A 21822-nucleotide genomic window follows, 5' to 3' on the forward strand; every position below is an offset into this window, starting at 1 on the left:
TAACGTTAAGGTATGTGTTTTCCAGCTTATATGATTATCTATGTCAATGCCTAGAAACTTAGTTACGTCTGTGTGTTCAACATTATGATCATTATATTTTACGTCAAGATGTAATGGTTTTGATTTTGATTGATGGAATTGCATAATTTTTGTTTTATCAATGTTTATTTTTAGTCTGCTCGTTTCCAGCCAGTTGATGATAGTCTTAAGTGTATTGTTTATGTCAGATTCATATGTAGTCGGGTCGTTTGATTTTATTAAAACTGTGCTGTCATCTGCGAATAGTATCATGGGATGTTGAACGTATGTTGGCAAGTCGTTTATATAAACTAAGAAAAGCAACGGGCGTAGGATGCTCCCTTGTGGAACCCCACGAATCAAAGGTCTTAATTTAGAATAGTAAGCAGTTTCTTCTTTTGTCTCAGGACATAGCCTTTTTATTTCAGTACACTGCATTCTATTACTTAAATATGAATTTAGTAAGTCTAGGGCGTTACCTCGGATTCCGTACCGTTCTAACTTTTTTAGCAAACGGTTATGGTCGACGAAATCGATTGCTTTCGATAGATCCATATATATCGCACAAATCGGTACCCCTTTGTCGAGTGGCAGTTTTTATCAATTCGTAGATGGCTGTGGTCGTCGATTTTTTTTTTCGAAATCCATTTTGCTCTTGTACAAGTATTTGTTCTCGTTCTAGAAAATTATAAATCCGTTCATAAATGATTTTTTCGGCTATTTTAGAGAAGATGGATAATAAAGCTATAGGTCTATAATTTTCTAGCTGCTCCTTGTCATTTTTTTTGAATAGCGATGAATAGAAATGATTGCAATAGAGAGTTAAGTCTAAGAAAAAAAACCCTTACTTTGATATCCAAAACAGATGGCGCTATATTGCGCCATATGTTTTGTGGTCACTGAATTGTCTTTTGACAGTCAGAGTTACCGCAAAATGTATGAAGCTGTACAGCGCCATCTCGTTTACCTGTCAAATTCGAAGCACGAAACTGTCTTAGATTTTACGCATCTTACTCAATCAATGCATCTTTGCCTTGCGGAAACCATTTTTTTTTATCATGTACCAATCGAGACAATAATTTATAATTATAAAAACTGTTTCAATAGGTATCAAAAGAAAATGCGCCAATGAAATGAACTAATGCGTTAATTATTTCCCCGTGAGCAAATATACTTAGTTCAAGGATTAAAATTAATTAGCTAAGCTAGACATCCGTATGTACTTAGTCAATATTTAAAATACATAAAATAACCTAGCAAATGTTAACTACTCCTCATCCTCATGGAACCGTGACAGTCTAGGTCAGCGGGCGGCAACCTTTTAGCAGCCAAGGGCCACATAGTAGTTTACGAAGTTGACGCGGGCCGCACTTTGATAATATTTGTGACTTTGGCAGACATTGTCGTTTGTTAATATTACATACAAAATAGCCAAGGAGGCTCGCGGGCCGCAAGCGAGAGGTTCGCGGGCCGCATGAGGCCCGCGGGCCGCTTGTTGCCGACCGCTGGTCTAGGTAATAGTTTTTAGGTACTATATAGTGTTTAAATAAATAATAGTTATTTACGATACAAGTGCGACATTCGAAACTTATGGGTCAAGAACCTTTTTAGTAATGGTTAAAACATCTTAAAGTAAACGGACATTAAGCCTAATTTTATAACTTTATCCTTATAGACAGTCATGTTAAAACCTTCTACATACTTCTTAAAAGGTATATGATATATGTAATACCCTTAGGAAAATATATCTAGATCATTAACTTTTATAATATCAACAGAAAGAGGCCGGTTTTCCCCAAAGACGAGTAGTTAAACGTGTTCTCCGAAACAAGATGCGTGAGGGACTATGACAGGTGAGATAACCCGTTGAATTGGCTTAATGTTAGTATGACACACTATAGTTCAAATTTGAATTTTCCTTATAAATGCGAAAGTAACTTTGTCTGTCTGTATGTCTGTTACCAAACATACACAAGAAGACACAACCAGACAAAAAATACAAACTACGCAGAGGCGAATGGAGAGAAGCCTACTAGGCATAAAATTAAAGGACAGAGTGAGGAATTATGATATTAGAAGAAAAACAAAAATTACAGACGCTTTAACATTCTCACTCCAGAGAAAGTGGAAATGGGCAGGACACCTTGCCAGATATAGAGACGACAGATGGACCATACGAACAGTAAAGTGGTCTGGGCCGCAGGGCTTAAGTTATCTTTTACTTTAATGTTATATATTTATTTTGTTTGAAGTATGTGTGGAATAAATAAAGCTTTTTTATTTTTATTTTATTTATTTATGTCTGTTACCTCCTCACGCTTAAACCGGTGAACCGATTTAGATAAAATTGAGTGTGTCGATAGTTTGAGGCCCGACAAATGATATAGGGTAATTTTACTAATCTTCATTATCATCACCATTATCTCACGTAAACAAAGCCGATGGCAGTAGCTAGTATGATATAATAATTAATTTCATTAGGTGCGTGACCAAAACACGTTAAAATCAAATGGCGTAACCGCAGTAACAAAATTTTGTAAACAACGTAAGTTAATGTCTCTTTAACGATATGGTAACTGTATCGCGCGTGACAACAGCGCTGCTTCAAAACACGGACATATAATATGTATGTATTTTAGACATCGCATCTTTACAGACTTGAAGGTGTGCAATATGCGCAAAGTTTCCTAAAGTTCAGTCAAGAGGGCTATTCAATGTGTCAATGTGTCAAGCAGTCGTCTCTAGCTGCATGTCAGCCTCTAGCAATGCTGCGCAGCAATATTCTCATAATCTTATTGTTATCTTAAGATCAACCCCGAGATTGCAATAAAACAGTCGCTTGACAACATCAGCATCTGTAGCTGGTAAAAATGTATGAACTGAATTAAAATATTTTTCACGACATTTTTATGAATAGCATTACCTACATACACATCATAAATATTTAATTAAACGGTGACTGCGTGGAATGTTGCTATTTCAGCGTGTGCTATTCAACTGTAAGTCTGTGCTTGAAAACGTCACTGACTATCAATTACATCAACGTATGTGTGTCAATGACGCTGCCGTCACAGCGTCATAGGACAGAGGGACTATTCCATGCAAATGGAAATTTACCATTCATTACCTACTTTTTAATCGTCTTAACATCAGAGTTCCATTAGCGATTGTGTTTTTGTTGAATTTGGAACTTCCCGAGGCCTGCGGCCATTTCTTGAACGCTATTAGTCTAATATTATTAGTGTGTTGCCATGGTAACCCATACGATTTGACGTGTGCTGCTCTGCAGCGGCGCCACCATAATGAATACCAATGAATTATATGGTGAAATGATGTACCTAAAAGGTACATCATGTACATATAATGTTTATGGCTGTACCTGTGATAAGAAACGAAATAATCGGCATTGAAAGTGGCGCCGCTGGGGAGCATACTCCCCAGCGGCGCCACACAGTACTCATAGATAGAAATGATATTAGCTATTTTTTTCTTATGTAAATTAATGTACTAATGCTGTTTATTACGTACCTATTATATTTGTTTTTATTATTTAGATACAGTTTTAAGTGACATTATATCATTATTTTAAATATTTTTGACAATTAAATCACATTATAAAAATAAACTGCAAGAAAAATGGCACCAGTAAAGAACAAAGTGACTACAGATACGGCGGCGGTTAACAGGTTGGTGGACACAATATCTAATCTCACAAATGAAATTACGGGCATGAGAGACAAATTAGATCAGTGTAATACCATGATAATGGAGCAGCAAAAACTACTCACCTGCCAAAGCGAAAGCATCCAGACAATCTTGAGAGTCATCACCGGTAATAATACGCATCCAGCACTGACACAATTACTCCTAGCATCACAAAAAACACAGCATCTCTCGCTCAATGAGTCTGGGCCCGAGGGAATTATCTTTATGCCCGATAAGCAGGACGATACCACCATTGTAACACCGCCGTCACCATCAGCATCGGCACCACTTCTGCCGGCCGTACAAACAGCGGGGCTGCCTGAGCCTGAACCCAAAGCACGTCAAACTCGGCAACGTCGTGCGGTCAAAAATATAACCCAGCACAACAACAGTCCACTTGCAGCTGAGGAGTTGGGTCTCCGAGGCACCACGCCATCACAACAAAAGCCCCCGTTGAAATCTGCTCCAGCACCAGCACCAGCAGTGTCGTATAACCAACAGACGGCGCCGCCGCATCAGCTGGCACAACCACTGACAGCTGCAGCACCGGCGTTGTCATCTTCACGCACCGATTCCACATGCTACACGTCAAGCGAGCTAAGTACGACGGGTCTTCGCGCAGCCGGTCCCAGGGTCACGAGTCTACATGTGTTTAACCTCAGCGAGGACACCACAACTGAAGACGTTATTAAGCATGTGCAGCAAATGGGTATCTCGACGCCCGTGTGCGAGCAGCTGGTGGTCACCAGAGGTAAATACGCGTCGTTCCGTCTTGATGTACCAGCCGAAAATCAGAAGACCGTGCGAGACATCAGACACTGGCCATCTGGTGTATCGATTCGTTTGTTTAACGTCGTGCAGGCAAAAAACTTAAAAGCAAAACAAGTAGTAATAAAACCCAAGTAAATTCAAAGTTTGTCATTATTCACCAGAACGTTAGATCTATAAATGGTAAAACATCACTGATTGACCTACTAACAAGCACAGAAAAACCACACGTAATAGGATTTAGCGAAATTTGGTGCCGTAAAAATGAGATTGCACGAGTGAAACTACGAGGGTACTCGCTTGCAAATTACTATTGTCGTACGCGCATCGCCCATGGCGGTACCGCGCTGTACATACGGCAAGGTATAGACTATCGGCAGCGCGATGACTTACACGCCTTCGCCGTGCAATATCATTTAGAATATGCGGCAATAGAAGTTACTAGTTTGAAAATTATTATTATTGCATTATATAGGACAGGAAATGGAAACTTTGACATTTACTTGGAGAATTTAGAGTTATTGTTAAAAATGATTACTGACGAAAACAAAAGGTTTCTCATAATTGGTGACCATAATGTAGACTATTTAACCGATAATACCATGAAGCGGCGTATCAATGATGTGTTAACATCTTATGGGTGTCAAAACACAATATCCTTTCCTACTCGCGTGACAGCGGATTGTGCGTCGTCCATTGACTGCGGGATATCGAACTGTACGAGCGACGCGCTTTCCGTAACACCGGTCGATACCGCTGTTATGTATGCATGTTTGCGTCTGTGTGTGTGGCTGCGCCCACCTTAACCGTTACCGTTAGCTATACAATAAACTAGTGCGAATAGAGCAGCCCGTGGTTTCACTCGTGTCCTCGTACTCATCACTGGCGACGAATCGGTTAAATCCCACGTGTTTCGCGATAAAATAAAATGTCTAGTGCTAATTTCGGTGTGTTGGATACCTTTGATCATAACGTTCAAAGTTGGAACAGCTACAAAGGCCGATTACAACAGTATTTTATCGCAAATGATATAGATAATGCGAAAGATGCGACGGGAATAAAAAGACGGGCCATATTGCTAACAGCACTCAAGGAAGAAACGTACAAGCTTGCAGCTGATTTGGTCCTGCCAAAGCAACTGGACAGCGTGCCTTATGAAGATATTATAAAACTTCTGGACAACCATTTCACACCTAAGCGGGTTGGATTCGGCGAACGCCACAAATTCTACGCCGCGGTGCAGCAGGCCGGCGAGACTCATACACAATGGGCCGCTCGGCTGCGAGGACTCACCGCTTATTGTAGTTTCAGCAACGTGGAAGAGGCATTACGCGATCGGTTTATCATGGGGTTGCTTCCAGGCCTTGAAAAGGAAAAATTGTATGCGCAAAACATCTCCGAGCTGACGCTAGCGAAAGCGGTCGAGTTCGCCGAAAACATTCGCTGTGCGCGTGCCGGGGCCACCGCAGCCGGTATTACGCCTTCTTCGAGCGACGTTTACAAAATCGCGTCCAATAAACAGCAAAATAAGTCTGACGAGAAAGTGAAGTGTTCAAAATGCGGCTATACTAATCATAAAGTGTCGGAGTGTCGGTTCACTAATTACGTATGCAAAAAGTGCAAAGTGAAGGGTCATTTAGGTAGAATGTGCCCTAGTGTTAAATATTTGGATATTAATTACGATGGCGAGGACGACGACGGTAAGTTGTACAATATTCGTTCTCACAAGGGGAAACCCATGGTCGAAACGGTTTCTATTCTGGGCAAAGACATTCAATTTGAAGTGGATACCGGGGCTGCTGTTTCCGTGATACCTCCAAGTTTTTATAAAACGCATTTCAATAACATTCCATTGTCACCTGCAAAAAAAGGTCTGCATGGATATACCAGTTATAAATTAGCGTGCGCGGGTATGTTGCAGTTGCCAATCACGTATTCTGGTGCTACCCATACGTTGGATGTATATGTCGTATATGACGGTTCGGCCCCGATACTGGGCAGAGATTTTATTTCTAAGTTTAAATTGGAATTAGCCCCCATCCATTGTAACAAAATTAATGCCGTTGAACAAAACTTCCCACAGCTGTTTTCGGACAACTTAGGGTGTTTTAATAAATATCGGGTTAAATTAACTTTAAAGGAAGGTTCTCAACCGATATTTTTTAAAGCACGCCCTGTAGCTTTCGCCTTACGGGATAAACTAAGTAAAGAAATCGATAGGTTGGTCGATTTAAAAGTCCTGGTTCCCGTAGAACATTCAGAGTACGCCTCTCCAGTTGTACCCGTACTAAAGCGTAATGGTTCCGTAAGATTGTGCGCGGATTACTCAGTTAGTATCAACAAGCAATTAGTCATTGAACATTATCCCTTACCGACTGCTAATGAGTTATTTGCTAAGTTACATGGAGGACAGAAGTTCTCTAAACTAGATTTATCCATGGCTTACAATCAGCTGATGTTATGCGAGGAATCTCAGAATTTAACCTGTATAAATACACATCGCGGATTATTTAAATATACTCGTTTAATTTTTGGGCTCAGTAGTGCTCCGGCAATTTTCCAACGCGCAATGGACGAACTGCTCGCCGGCATGGAGGGCGTGCTGTGCCTGCTGGACGACGTGCTGGTCACGGGTCGAGACGACCAGGAACATGTGGCCAGGTTAGTTAGTGTTTTACAGAGGTTACAGAACGCAGGCCTGACCTTACAAAAGGAAAAATGTGAATTTTTTAAGAGTGAAGTTAGTTACCTAGGTTATGTAATTAACAAAGACGGGTTGAAAAAATCAGCTGATAAAGTAAAAGCCATTGTTAACGCGCCTGTACCTGATAGTGTTAATCAACTTCAATCCTTTTTAGGGTTGGTTAATTATTACAGAAATTTTGTTCCCAGTGCGTCCAGCATTTTGAGTCCCCTGTATGACCTGCTAAAGAAGGGAGTCAAATGGACTTGGACCACTATTCACGAAGAGGCTTTTAATAAAATAAAAACCTGCCTCGCGTCCGACCAAGTGCTAGCGCATTACAATCCTGAAGCCCAGTTGGTTTTGACAGCTGATGCGTCACCTCACGGACTAGGTTGTATTTTATCGCTAATTGAGTCGAACGGCCAGGAAAGACCAATTTCCTATGCGTCACGCACCCTGAATGCCGCTGAAAAGCGATATTCTCAAATTCAAAAGGAAGCCACGGCCCTCGTTTTCGCAGTACGTAGATTTCATCAGTATCTGTATGGTAGGTCCAAACCCTTCATATTACGAACCGATCACAAACCTTTAATCACGATATTTGGACCGCACCGGGGAATACCGGAAGTCTCCGCGAATCGCCTGCAGAGATATGCTATTTTTCTAAGTAGTTACAACTACAAAATAGAATTCGTTCGTAGTGCAGACAATAGCGCGGATTACTTGTCTCGGGCTTGCGCGCCAGAAGGGGAGGGGCAGGGGAGCGCGGGGGCAGCAAACTCGTGCTGCGAGCCCGGCGCCGCCGCCGCCGCCGCCGCGGACACGAGCGAGCGCGCAGCATATGTGTGTTTCGTGGTAGAAGGTAGCTTGCCAGTAACATTACAAGAATTACGCGACGAAACACGCAAAGATGTAACCTTGAGCCAAGTAATTAAATATACGCAGGAAGGTTGGCCTAAGAAAATAGATAATTTAAAATTAAAGCCATTCCATTTATGTAGTACACAGCTGTCAGTGGAAAATGGATGCTTAATGCGGGGCCATAAGGTCGTGATTCCTGAGAACTTACGGTACAAAGTTTTATCAGAATTACACGCTTCTCATTTAGGGATAGTGAAAACTAAGGCGGAAGCCCGTTCTCGATTCTGGTTCCCAGGTATAGACGAAGCTATCGAAACGTTAATAGGTACTTGCGACATATGTATCCAACTACGGCCGGCACCAGCGCGCGCGCCACTAGCGCATTGGAAATTCCCGCCACAGGCATTTTTCCGATTACATATTGATTTCTGTGGCCCAATAAATGGTCGGTCATACTTAGTGGTAGTTGACGCTTATACCAAGTGGGTGGAAGTATTTGACATGAATAATTCAACCACTTCCACCGCCGTTATAGAAAAGCTATACGAATACATGTCTAGATATGGCCTGCCTCACACTATTGTAAGTGACAATGGAACGGCTTTTTGTTCTCAACAATTTGTTGATTTCTGTTCGTTAAACGGCATATCACATGTGACGTCACCCGCCTACCATGCACCTAGCAACGGGCAGGCGGAAAGTTACGTCAAAGTATTTAAAAGGGGATTAAAATCTTGTTTACTTTCGAGCACCAATATCAAAGAAAACAAAATTAAATTACTTAAATATATGTTCGATTATAGAAACTCCATACATTCGACCACAGGGTTCTCGCCTGCACAGCTTGTTTTTGGTCGAAAATTAAGATCTCGACTTGATTTATTAAATCCCGTTATCTTGCCGCCGTCGTCATCGTCTATCGCCTTATCTGATGTTGTTGCAAATAAACAGTCCTTGCAGAATAATAAACAAAACAGGAAAAGTAAACCAGTTTTTAAACAAGGCGAAATAGTATTATATAAACAGTTTAAAGGCAATAATAAATGTGTTTGGGGTAAGGGGATAGTTATTAAGAAAATAGGACGAGTCTTATATAAAATAAAAGACATTTCTTCTACTTTAACGGTAAAAAGGCATACAAATCAACTTATGCCACTGAAAGGGACGATTACCAATTGGAATGAAAATGAGTATGACGACATACCTGTACCGCCTGTAACAAGGTCGAGAGACGTCGATACACCGCCGCCAGCGCCGTCGCCTCCGCCGCCGCCAGCGCCGTCGCCTCCGCCGCCGCCAGCGTCGTCGCCGCCACTTCCGCCGGCCCAGCCTTCGCCGCCTTCTCAGCGGACCCTGCCGCTGTCGCCTCCATCGACGAGTGAAATCCTAGATACTAGGCCGGTTTCACCACCACTTGACGACGAACACGAGGCTCCATCTACGAGTACACCGTGTAACTCACCATCACCTCCGACGGCTCGTCAGATAGGAAGCCCGTCATATTTCTATATGGGGGAGAAAAGGGACAATCGAAGACCAGATACTGTCGACCCAGCAGGGCATGAGCATCCGGCTCCACCGATTGCCGGTACCTCGGACGAGGATGAATTCCAAGAAGCGATCGAGGAACCTCGACCAGGCGAGCCTCATAGGGATCCACCACCAGTGGTGAACCCCAGAATAAGATTGCGTAACCGTCCCAAGGTCAATTATAAAATATAGGTCACCAGAATATTGTTATTTTCTAGTTTTAGAGATAGTATTTATACTAGGGGAAGGAAATGTTATGTATGCATGTTTGCGTCTGTGTGTGTGGCTGCGCCCACCTTAACCGTTACCGTTAGCTATACAATAAACTAGTGCGAATAGAGCAGCCCGTGGTTTCACTCGTGTCCTCGTACTCATCAACCGCGATTAGCGACCACAACGCGCAACGATTTGAATTAATCACACAACAAAAACTGGATAACAAAGGACACGGAGTAGTCGAGCGTCGCGTTTTTAAACAGAGATTCAATTGGATTATTTTACTCTGACATTGCAAATTTCAATTTTAATTTTATATATGATAATACGTTGGACATCAATTATAAATTTAATAAACTATTTAATATTTTAAAACATTACATTGACATCCATTTTCCAATTAAGAAGTTTAGTTGTAAAAACAATTCTAAGGTGCCGTGGCTGAATGATGAATTGGCGGAGTTGATCGATAAACATGTCGACCTCCATGAAATTAGACGTCAGTACCCAAACAATCCCATTCTAACAGAATGTATTGACCATTACTCCAGTCTAATAAAGACAAAAACATTACAAACACGTCAAAAGTTTATTGAAGGTAGGCTAATGGACAGTAGCAACAAATCGAAAGAAGTTTGGAAAATTGTTAACGAAGAAGTGGGAACAAAATCGAAATCTCAAAACATATCGTTACGTGACCCTCTAACGAGCTTAACAATAGAGAAAAGGGACCTGCCTAATACTTTCAATTCCCATTTCCTTAGTATAGCGTCTAAGTATGCCATACAAGGTGACTTGTCCGAGTCTATTAGGTACTTACATACACATTTAGGTATGACTGATGTACCCATTTTCACTCTGCCGGTCGTCACTCGCGATCTGTTAGATCAGGCACTACAGTCTATGATGAAAAAGCGTAGCACCGTTGATGCTTTTGATATTTCGCCCAATATTCTCTTTTGGATATGGCCGATTGTTGGTGACGTACTTGTCGTGCTCATAAACCTTATGTTTGAAACTGGTACGTATCCTGACATTCTAAAAAATGCCAGGGTATGTCCAGTTTTTAAGGGAAAGGGCGACAGGTGCGACGTCAACAATTACAGGCCTATTACAATAGTGCCAACCATATCAAAAATTGTCGAGTCAATCTTGTCGTCCCACCTGATGAGTCACCTGGAATCAAACGAACTGATTACGAGTAACCAGTATGCGTACCGGCAGAAAATGTCTACAACCACCGCGGCGTACAGGATGTTTGATTCTATAGTGACTGGGTTGGATGACAAAAATAAGATGGCAGGAATATTGTGCGACTTATCGAAAGCATTTGACGTCATAAGTCACTTTTTACTGCTCAAAAAACTAGATCTGTATGGTGTTCAAGACAACGCTCACCAGCTGTTTACGTCTTTTTTGTCGGACCGCAAACAAGTCGTAAAACTGCTTGCCGACGGCAAACCACTACAATCCGACGCAGGTTCCGTAAATATAGGTATTCCGCAGGGCTCTGCTCTTGGAAATACGTTATTTCTTCTCTTTATAAACGACCTGCCGTCGAATGTTGCAGCTGGTTTGCCTGTATTGTTTGCGGACGACACAACCGTGTTGGTTAGTGCAGAATCTTATGACCAGCTAAGCCTAAAGATAACCGATGCTTGTGCGCAGTTACAGACCTGGTTTTCAGCAAATGGGCTCATACTAAATTGTTCAAAGTCAAACGTGATGCTGTTCTCTGGTCGGAAGATTCCACTGCCACCATGCATGGCCAGCAGTCCGATGCCAGTGTGCAATGAGAGTAGGTTCCTCGGGTTTATAGTTGACAGTAACCTTAACTGGAAGCACCATGTTGACAGCGTCTGTGACAGGTTAGGTAGTGCAGTCTTTGCGTTGCGAAAGATGAAGCCGCTTATCTCGAAGGAAGCTCTAAAGCAGGTGTACTTTGCCCACTTCCATTCTATTATGTCGTACGGCTCGCTCATTTGGGGTAACTCCACTGATGCCAAAAGAGTCCTGATAGTTCAGAAGAGAGCAATTCGTACACTTGCTGGAGTAAAACAGAGACACCCATGTAAAGAACTTTTTATTTCGGAACGCATAATGACTCACTACTCACAACACCTGTTTGACTTAATAATATACGTCAGAAACAATATTGCTCAATTTTCTCGTGTAGATTGTCCAGGTAAACAACTGCGTAACACAGGTCGTCTTAGGACAGTTCCTCGTCGCTTGGTGCTTTCAAAAAGGAACCCACGAATCATCGGACCTACTTATTTCGAGCACCTACCTGCCGAGATAAGAAACGAGCAATGCGACGAAATATTCAGGCGTAAATTGAGAAACCTTTTGTTGGAAAACCCCATGTACTCAGTAAAGGAGTTCATGGAAATGACATTTTGATTCAGAAATTGTTTTATTCTTATTGTTTCTTATTGACATTGTTTTCTTTATCATAAAGACGATCCTTATTGGGAGATACTACATATTTTATTGTTTTTTATATTGTAATGTGTTGACGATTCTTATTGGGAGATATTATTTGTATTTTGTTTGTGAATTTATATTTTGGATTTGTAAGTATTTACCTACTTACTCTTATTCTAATTGTCGACAATCCTTATTGGAGCTATAATCTTATTTCATTATTATTGTTATTATTTTCATTTTTATTTTATTTTACTTTGACGATCATGATAGAAATTCTTATATTTTTGACTCAATGCAAACTTATTATGTAATTGTCTTTCATGAAATAAAATATCTAATCTAATCTAATCTATTGAAAAAAAGAATTATTTTGCATTGATTAGTGATTTTATTTACATTTTAATTCCGCGTTCCGCCTAAACGGTACGAGTTGTAAGAGAGGCGCGCGGGTGAGCGAGATGGAGATAGAAATTCTTCCCGCGGGACCGCGCTCCCGCGGCTCGCTCCGATTTTCAATAATAAATATTTTTTCTCAAAAATGGACGGCAAAGTCGACTTTGCCGTCTAAAAAATAGGTCGCGAAGCGCGTAGTTTATGGTCAGTCAAAAATTAAAAAGTTAAAAACATTGCAGTCTCGATTTTGGGACTGCAATGTTGCATACAAATTCCATTATTTGTCGAGTTCCAAACTTTTTAAAAGTTGAAATGACCATACCAAATGAAGGCACAGGTCCATTAAACAGCCAAACAGATGATTAGTACCGCGACTATTTGGATGTCTCAAATAGGTTGGCGTATTTTTGGCAGAAAAATACACTTCTATTTTTTTATTAAAAAAAGTTAAAAGGCGGGAAGGGCTTTTTTTTGTCAAAATATATATGTACGAACGTTGCTTTTGTAAAATATTTCTATGATATTTATATTTCTTGCACCATTTTTGAGAAAAGCACTATATATGACTCGGCTGGAAGGCTACTTGCTGGCTTCGGATTCAATTAAACGGACTCCCAAGGTCGTCCGTTTAAGACGAATCCTCAGCCTGCAAGTAGCTACTTCCGAGCCTCGACAATAATGTACTATTGTTTATGCTTTCGTTATGTTTCTGTGTCTGTACTTCTGTATCAAAAGGAAAATTATATTAAGTACGTTGTATTTTTTATATTTAAAAGTATATAATTAAATAACATTTTCTGTATGATAGAGTCAGACCACAGAAAGTATGCAGCGCTAAATAAAAAGTAGCTTTTAGAAATCAGTATGTGCCAACACCATAGAAAATGGATTAATGGATTAAATAGTCTTGATACTTGTGAAATTTCGACCATATTTCGTCATACGTTGTATTTTTTTATAATTAAAAGTATATCTAGACACGCGGTAGCGTGTCCAGCCAAGTTTAAAGAAAAAGGAACTGGCGACGCAGCAACCGTGTGTAATATTACACGAACCATTTCGAGCTACTTTTGACCCCTTCACAACTTGAAACCTACTTTACCTACACAAATGAAATTTGGCACATGTATTCAAACCCCTTAGCTTGCCCAAAATACAAAATTTTATAAACATAGGTCATACAGTTATTGATAAATCAACGTGTAAAACTAAAAACCGGCATTTTTGTGACTGACTGACATATAGACCAAAAACCTAACCCACTTCTATATGACTTAGAAACTTGATATTTGGCATGAAGGTAGACTATTAGGTGTATATAAAGGGAAAAATCTGAAAACTGGAAATTATTGATATTTCGATGGAAAAAAAATACTTATAGACCAAAAACCTAACCCACTTCTTTCTAGACGACTTAAAAACTTGATATTTGGCATCAAGGTAGATTATTAGGCGTATACAAAAGAAAAAATCTGAAAACTGAAACTTTTTGACAATTGACCGCGCGTTAGCGAGGGTCTTCTTTTCAGCTGAGGCCAACTGCTTTCATGGTGAATAGTAGGGTGTTTCATTTTTCCGAATTTTCGATTTTCATCTGACTTTGCTCGAATTTTAACTGATAAAAAAATATTATACGTTAAAAAAATTAAAATCGGTCAGGTTGCACAACGCACAACATCAACAAAGATTTTTCAAATAACCAACGACTCTATATCGAAGGGTAGAAAATGGTTTAAGAGGCTACCATCAAAGCAGAGAGTAGTGTGATACTGAACCTTCTACAGGCTGGCCAACTTGGAGGTATACAACTTTTTTTGCCGCCATTTTGTTTTGGCGGCAAATATGACGGTTGTTGCATGAAAATTACTTTGTGTAGATACGGCAAATTTGTTATGGAGCGTTTACAAGACGGGGGCACGTGTCACGCGCCACGAGCCACAATAGAAACATTAAAAATAACGTTTCCCGCTCGATTAATTTCGAGAAACGGTGACATTGACTGGCCCCCAAGATCGCCTGATTTAACAGCTCCTGACTTTTTTCTGTGGGGCTATCTAAAGGGACGTGTCTATGCTAATAGGCCGACGAACCTTCAGCAATTAAAACAAAATATTCGAAACACTGTCGCTGAGATAACGCCAGAAATGTGTGAAAAAGTGATGAAAACGTGATGAAAACGTGATGAAAAGGATTCTCATCTGCCATGCTGCTAGAGGTGGACATTTGTCTGACATTATTTTCCATGTGTAATTGCTGACCCTACATATTATATTTAACAAGGAATACTTAATATTTTTTATGTTTTATAGAATAAAATTTCAAAAATAAAGTGTATACCTCTTATTTGGCCACCCTGTACATATAAATAAATTTTAAAATTAGTAGTAAACTTGGATTTTGGTTACTCGATAAATGTTCTAATTAAGATTTATCAGTTTTTCCACCTGTTTCCAAAGGAAAAGTGCTTTTATCGTATTTTAGACGCCAAATTCAGTTTTCTCATTCGATTTTAGTATCAGTTCATTATATTTTGTCGTTTTAAAACATAGTTCATTTTCACGCAATGTATGGGGTTCTCACTCTACCTTTTCAACTTGTACAACCTCTAAACGTTATTCGATTCTTTTGAAAATTGAAACAGATAGTTTTTTTTTGTGTGGGGAGACTCCATTGATGAGCAAAGTAAGGAAAAATATTACAACTTTTTTTTCTCCATACAAAAGTGAATCACCCTAATGAATAGAATACTTACTATAGTAATTTCTGTACAAAAAGTAATGATATCCCAACAAAAACATAAATGTGAAATGAGAGCCAAGTTCAATATTAAGAATATGTGTCGTTGTTGACTCGCCGACAAAAGAATTGAGATCTATATGCGTGCCAAGTTCTGTGCTGTGTAAAAAATCCTGAAATTATAAATGATTTGTCTTGGCTGGTTTATTTTATACCTAATACGTAACGTATAAGTTAACAACTCAAAATTTGCATTAAGTAATTTAATTTTCACTACACCAACCGGTAAAGCTCTCTTGATTGTTCAAAAACTGATAGCAAGGTTGCATTTTATTCACATGTGAGGCAAAGTAATCAAATACAAAATTTGAGTTGTTTTCTTATGTTTGCTTGCAGAATTGACTTTTAAACTATCGCTCATGCTTTGAAACCATGCTTTAGCTTGAAAACGAGCGGTTAAACAACTTTGCCCCTTGTAAAACAACTATTTTTCTTTTTACAGAAACAAACATAACGAAAGCCAGAACAAAAATATTATTGATAATAATAAGTTCAAAAACCAAAACCCGACTACCGAAAATCGCAATGAAACAAGATAAAATTGTTATCGCAAACTCATCATTCAGGCCTTTAGCATCATGGCAGATGATTTATGCAGCGTCTGTTAGCGAGGAACAACGTCTCTCGTGGCTGTATAAGCCAATGCGGGACCGGCATTTGCGACCGCATTTATGGCAGCTGAAGCAGGGAGTCATGTCGGCATCATTAGGTGGATTGTGCCTCTTTGCGCGTTTTCGGGCAAGGTCTTGGAACCATGCGTTGTCGTGGATTTCGATCTGGATCGACCTGGATCTCAAACTATCATACAGAAAATGTTCTTAATTACTTTTAATTATAAAAAAATACAACGTATGACGAAATATGGTCGAAATTTCACAAGTATCAAGACTATTTAATCCATTAATCCATTTTCTATGGTGTTGGCACATACTGATTTCTAAAAGCTACTTTTTATTTAGCGCTGCATACTTTCTGTGGTCTGACTCTATCATACAGAAAATGTTATTTAATTATATACTTTTAAATATAAAAAATACAACGTACTTAATATAATTTTCCTTTTGATACAGAAGTACAGACACAGAAACATAACGAAAGCATAAACAAAAATATTTATTATTGAAAATCGGAGCGAGCCGCGGGAGCGCGGTCCCGCGGGAAGAATTTCTATCTCCATCTCGCTCACCCGCGCGCCTCTCTTACAACTCGTACCGTTTAGGCGGAACGCGGAATTAAAATGTAAATAAAATCACTAATCAATGCAAAATAATTCTTTTTTTCAATAGGTACGTAATAAACAGCATTAGTACATTAATTTACATAAGAAAAAAATAGCTAATATCATTTCTATCTATGAGTACTGTGTGGCGCCGCTGGGAAGTATGCTCCCCAGCGGCGCCACTTTCAATGCCGATTATTTCGTTTCTTATCACAGGTACAGCCATAAACATTATATGTACATGATGTACCTTTTAGGTACATCATTTCACCATATAATTCATTGGTATTCATTATGGTGGCGCCGCTGCAGAGCAGCACACGATTTGACACTTCGTGGACCAATGGCCCGATTCGAACTTTCAGATACGTCAGTTCATAGATCTAGAAACGATATGACCCTATTACTAAGACTCCACTGTCCGTCTGTCTGTCTGTCACCAGGCTGTAACTTATGCCGTGATAGCTAGACAGTTGAAATTTTCACAGATGATGGTGCCGCTATAACAACAAATACTAAAAACTGAATAAAATAAATATTTAAGTGGGGCTCCCATACAACAAACGTGATTTTTTTTTTTGCTGTTTTTTGTGTAATGAGACGGAACCCTTATATCGTGCGCGAGTCCGACACTTGGCCGGTTTTTAGCATCCTAATAAGTAGAAACCCAACAAAGAGTCGGCTAAGTACCTGACCTCATCCTATTAGAGAAGCTAGCATTACGATTACGAGTACCATTTTAACCTTAAGTACAAACGAATAATAGACGCTTTGTCTTTTTCAAACCACTTAGCAAGTTTGTACGCAGTGAACTTTCTGCAATATTTACTTTACAACACGCGATAGCTACGTGCGTACGCGCACCGGATAACGTTGGCCCCTCATTTATAAACAATTCACAGAAATTAGGGGTCAAACACACCGGTGATCAGCTGACTGTGTTGTAACAGTGAATCATCTGACATTGAGATGCACTGTGGCGTGTGAAAAAATAGTCAATGAATTTAAACTACTAGCTAGTCATTAGCGTACACGCATTGTTGTTGCGACTAGCTGTGTTTATGCAATAGGTGCTACCCCTTTAGGTACTTATTTTGTAGAAGTGGAATAGGATTTCAAGTGGTTTCTAACCGATAACAGTAGGCAGGATTCTAAAACCGACTTCTAACACTAACCTCCCCTTGTGCCGCAAGATGTCTAGAAAAGCATCCGTAATAGTGACGTTTTTGTTTGAAGAAACGTCAATTTTGACACTTGTTTGACACTGACATATCCGATCCGTATCGTTTCAATATCTAGTATTTGACGTATCTCATTGTTCGAATACGCTGGACGCTCTCCGACAGCCGCGCATGCGGCAGCCGCCATATTGAAAAATTGCCGCAAAAATTTTCACATCATTGAACATTGCAGTTACAGCTAATAAATCTACACCGGCAGTCGTCGGGGCGCGGGCGGTGCCCGCATCCTCACAATCAGTGCAAGAACGTGACACACCAGCTGGCATTCCCATCGCACTGGTGAATACCTTCAAACCAGTATATGAGTGAATAATAGAATCTATATCAGCTTCTGCCCGCGACTTTGTCCGCGTATCATCATCAGTTTTGATAAAATGTCTGTACCCGGGGGGCCTCAAGCTACCTTCTTGCCATCTAAATTTGTTCAGCGGAACGTGACGCACCAGCGCTAGTATTACCATAGCAACAGTACGCAAGGAAACCAGAGGGTCTACCGCGAAAACCGAAATTCGCAAATTGCGGGCACCTTTTACTCTCATTAAAACATAATAAGAGTGACAGAGAAAAATGCCCGCAATTCATGAACTACGATTTTCAGTTATACACAGTCTGTCTGGTCTCCGTTTCATTAACAACTTCTCAGTGCTAAGCATAAGCCTCAGGAGGCCAGAACATCGACACTAGGCCCCTGTTTCACCACTGTGACAATAATTGTCAGATATTGGCAATTCAATCTGGATTCCAACTAGGGGCAACAACATTGACGCTACGCAATGTAAAGCCAAACGTACAGGAAATTGTCCGTGTCAGGTTGTGAAGTTCACAGCAATACAACAGCACTTCAACTCTTTTGTGGTGCGCGTGCCGCGACCGCTGCAGGGGACCATCGAGTGCGCCGACTTCTGGCCGAAAGGTGTCGTGTTTCGGAGGTTCCGGGGCAAACTGCCGAATCCGACACAAGAGCAGCCGACACAACGGAGCCACGCCGTTTTGTCGTCTAAATAGTGTTTAGTTTTAAGTTTATAAAATACATATGTATGTTAGTCTGTAAGGTATTTGTAATATAGGCCTTGTTGCCTGAATTAAATATCTAAATAAATAAATAAGAATGTCGTCAACCAGGAGCTCATAGATAATGTATCTGATAGCGGACACCTATTAACATTCTGGTCCACCTAGTGACATGTATCGCTAAACTCCATTTTAGTTTGATAATGACACCACACACGTCTTTCATTTTACCAGCTAACATGGGGAAAGAACTCAAATTTGCATCTTATTACTTTGCCACCCTTGTGAAAAAAATATCACTTTCTCATCAGTTGCTGACGAATAAAGAGTGCATTTACGAGCTGGTGTGGTGAAAAAGGAGGTTTAAATCAGCCCAGCTATCTTGCAGAGACCAGTATACTCCGAAAAACACAAATACCTATGAATTGAAAAACTCCAACTTCAAAGTCTTGAAGTCGGTTAAAATAAGTTGTTACGGATCGCTATTATGCTAAATTGCTTGAAATAAGCTTGCCTTCGATCAGTAAGCGTTGGGAACAGTAGACCAGATAAACCCAGACTGCCTTATCTTCAAAACGACTTAACCGTCAACTATCTCCAACTAAAATCCACTCATTTACCTGTATTACCCATCAAGGTAACAGCAGACGTTCATAGAGTGTATATTTGCTTGAACCCCAGTTAAGTCGGCTACACCGTATACGGGTCCCCGCGGGATTTCACTTCACTTTTGGGTGGTAGCCAAACTGTCATGTAGAATAGAGCTGCATGTGCATTCTCGCTGCGCAAGCGCCAATAACCCCATTCGAACTTTAAGATTTCAACTTGATTCACATTCATTGAACGGTTATACATAGATAAAGCTGCTCTTTAAGTTTGACTGTCGCTAGGCCGGGCCGGGACCGGGTCGGGGCTTACAGCGCTACGTTTTCTATGGAAAGCACAAGCACCCCGTGATCAGTTGGTCACCGATCAGCGGTCATTGAAAATGACATCTCGGACGCCTCGGCCAGGTTATTAGCCCTGAGTCTCACGGTTATTTAGGACAATTTAACATACAGTAAAATAAATAAATGACAGTCAAGTGAACATTGAGACAAAAATGAGCTCTCTGAAAAGGCTAAAGATATTATATTACCTATACCTATGTTCTTTATTTTCCATGACTAAAAGTCTTTGTATTGCATTCATTGTTCTGAAATTATGACAGGCGTCATACAAGTCTAATTTTACGGCTAGAAGTTATAAATAGCACTAAAATAACAGTTGTAAAATGTAAAGGTGTAAACATAATAAGGTAAATAGCCTAGTCTGTAGTGACCTTGATTATGAAACTTAAGTTCCGGGGTTCGAATCCCGGTAAGATATTTATTTGTGTATTGTGTGTTCATCGTGAATAGTTTTTCCAGGGTTATGGGTCAAACAGAAAACTGTGTTACGTCTTTCCTGTAGACATACACAAGAGTTAAGGGCTATAAAGGTTAATTTCATTATTTAACCCTTATTCACGTGAAAAGGTCCTCCTTTTATTTAGAGAACTATGATAAAATCATTACTTACATGCCCACAAACTGTTAACTATTGCCCACAGGAGAGAAAACTAGTGTGTTCGCGCGAACTGTACATTTTTCTCTCCTGTGGGTAATAGTTAATAACATCATCACATCAGTTCGACAGTGCCATATTACTGTATTGTCATCAGAACTACATACAGCCGCCAATTTTCATGACGCTACGATACTACCTTAGATTCCCTTACATACTTAGTTACATACAGGTCGACCTAATAAAAGCGTGTTAATAGACACTACATTTGTGTGGAAAACATTCGTCCACTATCCTCTTAACACGGTGGACTATAGTATCGTATTCACGGAGATTCGGTCAGTCGACCTTGGAATTTCCTTCGAAGCAAAAAGCCATTTCGTCACACTACGTGTGTGACGTACTGGGGGCCGATTTTTGAAATTCGACCACTCGATCTTGTGTATTTCGTTAAGGTCGTTTTTCAAAAAGTTGGCACCGCCAGGTTAAAATTTATGTTTTTCAAAAATTTTGCATTTTCGCATTTTTTTTTATTGGGATCGTTAAAAGGCAACTTAAACTATTAGAAAATGTGGAAGGGAAGCAATTCCTTCAATTAGTTTAGAAGATATAGGCGTTTGAAATTCAGGTGAATGATATCAAGGGCAGGTGAAAGATATTTTGTCTCCAGGTTATCGATAGTAGAAGCAGGTTATCGAGAAATAAGTACAAATTCCAATGAAAATATTGACAGGTTATCGAGAGGCGTCATTAACCTGTGTCCGTTGCCGTTAACCTGGTTTCTTGTCATCATTCACCTGTAATGAGTGTCATCCACCTGTCCACCACATCATTTCAATGCCTTCTAAAAATAATCGAAAAATGTGTCATCTTCGATAAAGAGGGAACTTCTTGTCCACCACGCTGATTAAAATTTTGGATTCTGACCCACCTCACCTTCGATTCGATTCCCAATTTAACAACAAGTTTCTGTGAATAAGTAAACATTCAATCTTGCTGTCTATTCACCCTGGCAGTACCTAGTGGAACTCAGGTTTGGTGCAACATAGACACACGCTGTTTTGGTCATCTAACACGTCTTGATGAGCTCTTGGAAGTGCAGTACCCAAGATAGAGCTGATGCTGAGCCCTCGCAGTACCTACTGGAACTCAGGTTTGATGCAACATAGACACACGCTGTTTTGGTCAGTCGACACGTCTTGATAAGGACTTGGGAGGGCAGTACCCAAGATAGAGCTAATGCTGAACCCTCGCAGTACCTAGTGGAACTCAGGTTTGGTGCAACATAGACACACGCTGTTTTGGTCATTCGACACGTCTTGATGAGGACTTGGGAGAGCAGTACCCAAGATAGAGCTGATGCTGAACCCTCGCAGTACCTAGTGGAACTCAGTTTTGGTGCA

The 21822-nt window shown here is 40.2% G+C and overlaps 2 protein-coding genes across 3 annotated transcripts in view; one reads left to right on the forward strand and one right to left on the reverse strand.

The window, feature by feature from the left end:
- The window catches only part of LOC134679036 (uncharacterized), a 189152-nt gene that overhangs the window by 112767 nt on the left and 54563 nt on the right, over window positions 1-21822 (reverse strand). The window lies entirely within an intron of this gene.
- LOC134678921 (uncharacterized) lies at window positions 5254-9149 on the forward strand. Its single transcript, XM_063537674.1, has 2 exons — window positions 5254-6191; window positions 8990-9149. The coding sequence occupies exons 1-2, from the start codon at window positions 5420-5422 to the stop codon at window positions 9001-9003; spliced, it is 786 nt and encodes a 261-aa protein (XP_063393744.1). The 5' UTR covers window positions 5254-5419; the 3' UTR covers window positions 9004-9149.

The sequence above is a fragment of the Cydia fagiglandana genome, chromosome 2 (assembly GCF_963556715.1).
Source record: "Cydia fagiglandana chromosome 2, ilCydFagi1.1, whole genome shotgun sequence".
Classification (NCBI taxonomy): Eukaryota; Metazoa; Arthropoda; class Insecta; order Lepidoptera; family Tortricidae; genus Cydia; species Cydia fagiglandana.